At 26.3% G+C, this 10,186-nt stretch overlaps 1 protein-coding gene across 1 annotated transcript; it reads right to left on the bottom strand.

The window, feature by feature from the left end:
• Positions 1 to 2,317: 2,317 nt before the first annotated feature.
• LOC112708447 (13-hydroxylupanine O-tigloyltransferase-like) lies at positions 2,318 to 9,634 on the bottom strand. The gene is made up of 3 exons (XM_025760599.3): positions 9,151 to 9,634; positions 3,289 to 3,737; positions 2,318 to 3,181 (listed from the first exon to the last, which is right to left on the bottom strand). The coding sequence occupies exons 1-3, from the start codon at positions 9,604 to 9,606 to the stop codon at positions 2,716 to 2,718; spliced, it is 1,371 nt and encodes a 456-aa protein (XP_025616384.2). The 5' UTR covers positions 9,607 to 9,634; the 3' UTR covers positions 2,318 to 2,715.
• Between the last annotated feature and the right edge of the window lie 552 nt (positions 9,635 to 10,186).

Below are 10,186 nucleotides of genomic sequence, written 5' to 3'. Positions count from 1 at the left end.
AAGCATCAGTGGCCAGAGGGTAAATCTTAATAAATCTGCTGTATTCTTTAGCCACAACACTCCGTCCACTACTCGTACACTACTGGCTAACTCTGTGAATATTAATCATATTGGGGCTCAGGATAAATACCTTGGTTTGCCTTCTACATTCTCTAAATCGAAAAAGGCTTCTTTTAGTATGATTAAAGAAAATGTTCGGAAAAGAATCCAAGGGTGGAAGCGCAATCTTCTTTCGTCAGGTGGTAGACACGTATTGCTTAAGGCAGTGGGAGAAGCTATTCCTATTTATACATTGTCTTGCTTCAAGTTGCCTGATGGTTTAATTTCGAAAATTCACTCTCTACTTTCTCAGTTCTGGTGGGGACAAAAAGGTTCTGAAAGGAGGATGGCTTGGATTAGCTGGGACACTATGACTTGCTCACGAAAAGAAGGAGGCCTTGGATTTAAAGATCTCAGAATCCAAAATCTGGCGCTTTTAGGCAAACAGTTTTGGCGACTTGTAACACAGCCTACTTTCTTATTATCCAAAATCTTAAGAGGTAAATACTTTAGCAATAGTAATGCTATAACGGCAGAAATTGGAGTCTTACCTTCTTGGGGATGGAGGAGCATACTGGAAGGCCGAAAGATTGTTGAAAAAGGTCTTAATTGGGCTGTGGGTACTGGTGAGGATATCCGAACCTTTGAGGATCCTTGGCTGCCTCCTCCATATCCTTTAATGATTTCTGACATGCCAAATAGACAGGCTATTTTTGAGTTGTTTCCAAGAGTTAAAGATCTAATTACTGAAGATAGAAATTGGAATCAGAATCTCATTCAAGAACTATTTCCCCAAGACGTTGCAAACAGGATTTTGTCAGTTAAAATTCAGCAGAGTAGGGACAAATTGCAATGGAATTTGAACAAATCCAAGCAATATGATACAGCTTCAGGTTATAGAATTGGCTATTTATTTTACCATCCGCCTCTGGAGCTTTGCCCTAATTATATGCAACAGAAAAAGCCGTGGATTGATCTATGGAAGTTGAACTTGCCTCATAAAATTAAGCTATTTATCTGGAAAGCTCTCCATGGCCGACTTCCGGTGCTTGCTCAGATTCATCACCGCATCACCAATATGCCCTTTCTGTCATGAAGCAACGGAAACAGTCACTCATTGTTTGATCGATTGCTCTAGAATTAAAGACGTATGGTCTCAGAGTTATCTTCGTGACTGTCTTCCCCCTCAGAGTTCTAACGACTTTTGGACATGGTGGACTGCATCAACAGAGATACTTAACCCGTTGAAGAATGCTGACCGTAATCCTCAATTGCTTGTCATTATTTGCTGGAACTGCTGGAAAGCTCGCAACCAGTTGATTTTTGAAGGTTCTACTTCTATGCCGTCTGCCATTCTAGCAAGCTCTGTCAAGTTGCTCCGTAAAATCCAAAGAACTCCCAGTTTAAGTCGTCATCTCCATGAGCCAAGCTCTTAGATGCATTCAATTTGATTTATCATTATTTCTTCTTTAAGATTTTTCTTCGTTTTTCGACCACGCACCGTTGGATGAATACCTTCAGTGTAGTGTTTTTGGGAAATTCCCACCTTTTATTATGCTGTCCTGCTTTTGGACATCTTTGTATTTTATTTTTTAATAATTAATGAAATATAACCTATTATCTTTGGAAAAAAAATGTAAAATTTATAATGATTAATATCTTTTATTTTGAATCTTCTAGGCATTTTAGTTTTTTGTAACAATGGCTGAAGATGAAATTTTTCTTTATGCTTCCGGAGAGGAAGAAGAAGAGAAGAGAAGAGAATAAATGAGTGTGTGGGTGAGATTCGAGTGAAAGAGATGTGTATGAGAGAGATAGAGCGCATAGGTATAAGTATGGAGGAATGAAAAGTGGGATGTGCCGTTGTTGCATATGCGACATGTGGTTGCTGTTTGATTACTGTTATGCTAACTCACACTATTCGATTTGTTATAAATTCTTATCGTACCCGAGTTTTTAGAAAGAGGTTTAGGGAGTATTAGAGAGTATTAGTTTTTTAGTTAGTACTTAGTAGTACTCAATACTGCATATGTAAGTCTCTATTTAGAAATGGCAATGGATAGAATAGATAAGATTTAGAATCAACCTTAATTTTACTCGTAAATTGAAATTTTTATATAAACTCAATTCTACTCTATTTAAAATTGAGAATATTTTAATTCTAATTCTACCCGTTCTTAATCTGCAGATATTCGATTTTATCTGCAGATTACAAAAAAGATGCAACATTATTATATAATTTGATGATAATTTAAAATTGAATTAACTTTTATATAAAAAAATATTAAATTATCAATTAATGATTTTTTTTAATGACTAAAGATCTTTTGTATTTAGTAAAAAATCTTTGATTTAACATCTACTTAAAATATATTTTTGTATAAGTATATATATATATATATATATATATATATATATATATATATATATATATATAATGCGATTTGATCGAATAGAATTGAAGCATAACCCATACTCTTTTCGATCCGCACAAAAATTCTACCCACACCCCACTCTCAAGAAGGGTGTATATTACCACCCCTATCTCTACTTGTCTCCTACCTCCATTCTTGTTTGTAGAAATAGAGTCGTCCCATATAAGTCAAGAGAGGCGCACAATAGCCCAACATTGAAACTTTCAATATAAATTATCTATATTTTTTTCGATGATATTGACTAGATAGGTTTCTCTTCATCCTTGATCTGAAGTATTCCGTTAAGCTCTTTTCCAAATCTTTTGATGGCTTCTTCAGATGGCAGGCAAATTAAAACAACTCTACCATGCTCTTCTTTAGAGTTAGTATATGGAACATAGTAGCTCACACCAGAAATATCATCTATACCGGCTCTAACTAATCCAGAATACAAAGGTTTACCCCATCCATAATCCACATCTCCAAACCCACATTTTGTGATGTCTGACACTATAAAGGATCCTGTCATGGAAAATGCAGGCCTTCCATTAGTAGCCATTAGATCTGCAGTGGAGTGCACATATTCCTCAGATGCTTCTTTCTTTGCTTTCTTCACCAACTCCAATGCATAGTTCAAGGGTTTTCCGCATAGCGTCTCCACAGTGGAAACTGCCGTAGGAAGCACAAAAGCGTTGCCGTAATACCCTTCAGGCAGTGGAGGACTAAACCTATTAAAGGAGAAGAGAATCAATTAAAAATTACTATTCTTTTAATAATTATCCTTGTTCAAATCAAAGAGGAGTGTGCTGTATGCAGATGTAATTATTATTTTAACCTGCAAGGTTCAAAACGTGCATTCACTGTGCAAAGCAAGCGAACCTCTTGGTTAGGGTTTTGCCATTGCAGTGCAGCTGTATGACAGCGCCATATGCATGCAGTGAGAACTTCGAAAGTGGTGGAAGATTGAGCAAGATGACGAGGGAGGAGGCAGCGCAATGCATCAATCTCGTTGGGGCCAAAGAAGAAGGAAGCTTGGGAGGGTTTTGTGGAGACAGTTTTGTTGTGAAGTGGTAGTTGTTTGTATTCATGGTGGATGAATGTGACTCTTGGTGGGTCCCTTGCACAAAGAAGCTCCCTACACCACACTGGGATAATTGAAGGCTTTGCTGCACCTTGGGCTATTTCTGATATGCCCTTTATCAACTGACCAATTCCACATCCATCACACAGTCTGTGATTCACACGTATAGCAAAGATGAAGCCGCCACATTTGAGACGTGTCACCTGCCAATCCGTTAATATATAATTAGATTAAGACTTGCGCAATGAATAAAAAGTTAAATTAATTATACTATATAATATATATTTAAAATGATATATTATTTACAGATAAATTAAATAATAGATAGGTTAATGTTAAACTTAAAAATTAAATTTTAAAAAATATTATATAATATATTTATTTAGTAATTTATATATGATTTAATATTATTCAATAAAAAATATAAAAAAAATATTTTTTAGTCAATCTTCTCATAAATAAAGGGTTAATTATTCTCTAACATGTTTGATTGTTATCGAAGAATTGAATTAAATCATTATAATTAATATTAACTATTTCTTTAATTAAATTTAATTTAAAAACGAAAATAAATTAATTGTACTACAGAAACTATTTTTTACAAATTATAAAGTCTTTATAAACAATTTTATTTTGTAATTCTTTTCATTTTTCCAAACCACCCCATTCCTGCTAAATCTGTTATTGCCCCAAAACCAAAGTAAAAGTTGAAAAAAAAAACGCCAAAAATTTTTTTCAAAAGTGGAACTATAGTTGGCGTGATTTCATATAAAATGTGGGAAATTAATGACTATGTTCAACTTCTTTAGCTTGGATATATATAAAATAATTATTGCAGAAGCAAGAAAAAAATTAATTCTTTGTAGAATTATATAACAGAGATTTTATGCTTGAACCAAAATATTTAATTTCTTAATGACATAATTTCCTTCTGATCTATGACCATACTACGTTCCTTTTTTAATTTTTGTAATCCTTTGTTTTTAAACTTTTTTCTTTGCTTGAACGGATTAAAAAATTTGGTGGTTTGGAAAAAGAGAACAAATTATAAAATTTAAAGTTTTTCAAAAAGTCTTGTAATTTTTTTTGAAATATTTTTTATTTTATCATAGTTAACTTATTTGATTTTTTCTAACTCAATTTAATTCCTCCAATAATAATTAAATATGTGATAGAAGGTAACTAACTTCTTATAACAGAGTTAACTAGAAAAAATCACCAAGCAAAATATATAATATAGTTAATAAACTGTTATTTTGTTATTCAATTGAGTAATGATATATATTAAATTTAATTAATTAAAAAATTATTTAGTGACATATCAAAATTGATTTAAATTTTATAATAGTTGTTGATAAATTACAATCTAAAATAATAAAAATTAATTGAAAATTTAATAATTATAAAATTAATAAAATTATACATAAATTAGATTATAAGTAGTAAAAATATCCAATTGAAGTTTATTCATCTTACTTTATATAATTATATTTTATCTTTATCTTTTAAATAGTTATTTTTGTTTATTATTTTTTATTTTTTAAGTTATATTTAAATATTATAATATAATATAAAACTATTAGATAAAATTAAAGTACGAAGCTTAATGTTTGATAATTAAATTAAAAATAATATTTATTTTTTAATATTATTTTCTATAAATTATGATAATATATATTTTCAATAATATTATCACAACTAAATAATATTAAAAAATATAAATTGTTGAAAGAAAACAGAAATGATATATAGGCGATAAAAACATTATATAATTAATGAATACAATTACACAAAAAATAGAAAAGTTAATGAATACAATCATACAGTTACTAAGTTATTTAGACGGGGAGAGAGACTGAGATTGAAAGACAAAACTTGAAAGACTGAGACTAAATTAAGTCTTAGTATTAGTTTGATATAAAATGTATAGAATTGATGAGTTATGTCTCAGTATCTTGTTTGATTCAAGATAAATATGGAGATGAAATAAGAAGATTTACTAAAATACCTTTAGTTATTAAAGAAAATATTGTTAAAATTTTAGTCACTGTTGTCAGAAATTTGAATCCTTCGTGTTTCTATTTTCAGGAGGTATGAAGAGATTGAAACTTTGTGTCTCGAAATTAAAATTTTAATTCTAATCTTTGACCACCAAACATAATACTGAGTTTTAGTTTTTTAATTCAAATTTTAATCTCTAAAGATAAATGCTACCTTAATATATATGTTTAGTAAATTAAACAAAATAAAATAAAAATTACGATGATCAACCAAATTTTAATCGTATATATAAAAAATTAGTGAGAGTAGTGGAGAGGGAAAAAAATAAAGAGGTTTGAGATTATGTAAGAGAAAATAAAAGAAATATATAACGTGAATGTTGATTTTATAATACATGTAAGAAGGAGTGATGAGTATAAAAGGAGAGAAAAAAATAAATTTTAATTAAATTTATACCTATTAAAAAGAATAAATATTAACATTAAAAGTAACGGTGTAATCTATATAAAAATAAAAAGTAAGAGAATATAAAAAGTTAAGGTTAAATTAAACACTATTTGTATAATAAAGAATAATAAAAGATGAGAAGTAGTAAATTTATATGAGATAATGAAACAAATTATATAACTCAATTATTATAGCTATTAAAAAATAATATTAAAAAAATCATATGACATTATTTAAAGGTAGATTATTATAAGATATAAAAATATAATAAAAATTTTATGGCATAATATAAAAATAAAAAATTATGTCATCTAAAAAATTTTTTTATATGATAACATAGAATAAAATCAAATGTCTAAGAATGATTTGTGAAATTATCTTAGATTCTCTTTTAATATATTAACATATTTAAACTCACGTCTTACGTGGGAATAAGATAGATATAAAGTTTATAAAATATATAAATTAATTTAAAAGTTAATAATTATAAAATTAAAAATTATACACATAAATTAGACTTTAAATAAAATTACAAAAATACTTAATTCGAATTTATTTATTTGATTTTATATTATTGTCTTTATTTTTGTTCTATTAATTAGTCACTGTTTTTTTCTTTTTTAAATTATATTTAAATATTATAATACAAATACGAAACTTTTATATGAAATACAAGCTAAGTTTGAATATAATATTTAATTTTTTAATTTTATTTTTCACGACTCACGATATTATCATATATTTTTAATAATATTATAACTAAATAATATTAAAAAATATAAATTATTGATAGAGAAAAGAAGAGATATATATAAATGATATAACTAACAAATATAATTAGACTAAAAATAAAAAATAAAAAGAAATCGTAAACTATAAGGTATATAGTTAAAATTAATATTTAATTTTTTAATTTTATTTTTTATGACTCAATAATATCATATATTTTTAATAATATTATAATTAAATGATATTAAAAAATACAAATTATTGAAAGAAAAAAAAAATGATATATAGATGATATAACTAATGAATAATACAATTAGACTAGAAATGAAAAAACTAAAAAAAATTATATAAGTCTAGTGTTTTAAGAATTTATTACTTAATACTAATATTTATCAAACTAAAAAAAAAGTTGTGATTGTCAACCAAATTTTTTAAATAATTGTGCAAAATATTAGTAAAAATAGAGAAAAATGAGTAAGATGTATGATATCATATGAAAAGAAGAGATAAAAAAAGAGGTGTAAAGTGAATATTATTTTATATAATAAACATAAAAAAGAATGAGTATAAAAGAAGAGGATAAATTATATTTTATTACTCAATTTATATCTATTAAAAGAGAAATAACATTAACATTGAAATCATATAGTATTCTATATAAAAGTAAAGAGTAAGAAAATATAAAAATGATAGAGTCATTTAAGAAAAAATAAATGCCATAAGAATAGTAAGAAGAAAAATAAGAAAAAATCTAAGTTATAATTCTGTATAGTAAACATAAGAAGGAGTGTATATTAAAAAAGAAAATGTATTATGTTTATATCTATTAAAAAATAATATTAATATTAAAAGTATATAATATCCTATATGAAAGTAAAGATTAAAAAAATATAAAAACTATAGAATAATCTAAAAAAATAAATGTCATAAAGGTGATGAGAAGAAAATAAAATAAAAAAGAATTATAAGTTATAATAACGAGCTGAGACACATAAAAAATAATAAAAGCAAAAATATTAAAAATTAATTTAGTTTAAAATAAAAATTTAAAAATAATTCAATTAGATAAATAATAAATAAATTATATTAATTAGTTATTTAAGCTCACATAACATAATACTAAAATATTAGAAGATTAAGAATACTTTAAAACTTAGAAAATTATTTTAAACTCTGTTAAAAAATGCTAAATGTATTAATTTTGGCTAATAATTATCTGTAATATTTAAAAATATGTTGTTAGATTGTTAAACTAAATTAAAAAAAATTGGACTAATAACTAAAAATATTAGCAAAAAATTAATAAATTCTACTCATTCTTAATTTTTTTTCTTAATATATTATAAATAGATAAATAAATATAGAGAAATGTTATATATATCACATCTTCTTTTTCATTTTCTACTTTTAACTTATAATACTAAAGGTGATTAATAAGATCTAGAAAAAATTAAAAAGAGGAGAGTTTCTGTGGTGATATTAATTTTAGTGACTAAGAATAGTATAAATTTTACCCAAAAATAAAATAATAACACATAGGACAAAAAAATTAAATTTAGACCAAAATGATTTTTACTCTCTTATAATTTTATATGATTATTTTTATCAAAATAATTTTTTAATTATATTTATAATTATTATTTTATTATTCTTAAAAATAATTTCTTATAATTATTTTTATAATTATTTTTACTAAAATGGTTTTTTATAATCATTTTAATTATTTTTAATTATTTGATTTTCAAAAAATAATTTTTTATAATTTTTTTATTATTATTTTTACCAAAACAAATTTTTTATAATTATTTTTTGTAATTTTAAGAAACTAACACCAAAATGATATTCTCTCTCTTATATTTTTTATATTATTTTTAAACTAACACCAAGAGAAAGAATATCATTTTGGTATTAGTTTTTTGAAATTACAAAAAAATCATTATAAAAAATTATTTTGATAAAAATAATAATAATAATAATTAAGAAAATAATTTTGGTGTTATTTTTAAAAATTATTAAAAATAATAATAATAAATAATTAAAAAATAAAAATAATTATAAAAAATTCATTTTAGTAAAAATAATTATAAAAAGCTATTTTTTAAAAATTAAAATAATAATTATAAATATAATTAAAAAAAATTTCAGTCTTATTTTTTGAAATTATTTTTTATAATTATAAAAAATTATTTTGATAAAAATAATCATAAAAAATTATAAGAGAGAGAATCATTTTAATTTTAAATTCAATTTTTTTGTTATGTGTTAGTATTTTACTTGTATGTCAAATTTATATCATCCTTAATAATCAAAATTAATGTCACAGTAGAACTCTCCTTAAAAAGAATGCAAATATATATTTTTTGTAACATATACAATTACTATCTCATATACAAAATTATGAATTTATGATATATGAAAAAGTATATATGGGAATTCAACCTGCATAAGGAGGAGCGGAGAGTTAATAATTCCATCATTAGAAAATGGAACATCATAGAGGAGCTCATGAAAGCAAGGGAATGGAGGAAGAAGATCAACACCAAAATGGTCAAGTGTAACATCTGCTTCAGCTTGGATGAACAATACACCTTCACCGGTGCAATCCACCATAAGTTTGTCCTTAGGACCTTCCCTAAGCCTCCCAGCAAGTGGATAATAGAACACAAGTGCTTTGGACAACGCTTCCCTGATTACATGGGCAGGGTCTTTCCCTGCCATTGAAGGGTTGTAAGGAAAGAATTGCACCAATGGAAGGTGGTGACGAAGACCCTTTTGGTCATCAATATCGGAGAGAAGTTTGAGCTCATGGGGGGTGGGTCCAGCAGGTGGCACTAGCTCCGCTGGGTTCCTCCTCACTTTAAACACCATAGATGATGATGATTTCTGGAGAATCATTATTATGTGCTTTTTGCGTATTCAGTGCAGCATATAGAAGGAGAGGAACTATTTATATACAGATCAAAAGTAAATTAGTTTGCTGTGATATGTGTGGCGGATACAAGTACAACTAAGCATAATTAATTCAGGTGCTATGCCGCTGCCAGCTGGTTCAAGTAGTTGATGAGTAGTTGGAACTTGGAAGTTCGTTATTTAATTCGGGTTAAGTTTTATTAATAGCTAGAGTTAGAAGTTAACTTGAGTAAGTTAGCTTGAGTTAGTCGTATATAAACTCTGTTTTGTAGCTTAATGATCCCGTGGGACCGTATGTACGTATAAGGCATATATGGGGTACTGTGTTAGTTGCTGTCTCCTACGTTTTGATGATATAAAGTATATGGTGCTTGTTTGGGTGTCTATAGAAATTGCCTAATTTACTAAAAAAGAATAAATATTAATATTCAATTTAAAAAATATAAAAATAAATAATTTTTAAATATTTAAAACTTACTTTAAAAGGTAACTTCGGCATCACACTTATAGGCATTAAAGAATTTGTCAAAGTATAAACACCGAGAGAGTAGATAGAATTTATAGG

Source organism: Arachis hypogaea, chromosome 8 (assembly GCF_003086295.3).
Source record: "Arachis hypogaea cultivar Tifrunner chromosome 8, arahy.Tifrunner.gnm2.J5K5, whole genome shotgun sequence".
Lineage (NCBI taxonomy): Eukaryota > Viridiplantae > Streptophyta > Magnoliopsida > Fabales > Fabaceae > Arachis > Arachis hypogaea.
The sequence above is the reverse complement of the archived record's forward strand: the minus strand, read 5'-3'. Positions and strand labels throughout refer to the sequence as shown.

Coding starts and splice junctions, on each gene's coding strand:
- LOC112708447 (XM_025760599.3), bottom strand. CDS start 9,606: ATGATTCTCCAGAAATCATCATCATCTATGGTGTTTAAAGTGAGGAGG. Junction 3,738..9,150: donor CTCCGCTCCTCCTTATGCAG/GTTGAATTCCCA, acceptor ACGGATTGGCAG/GTGACACGTCTCAAATGTGG. Junction 3,182..3,288: donor GCACGTTTTGAACCTTGCAG/GTTAAAATAATA, acceptor CTCCTTTAATAG/GTTTAGTCCTCCACTGCCTG.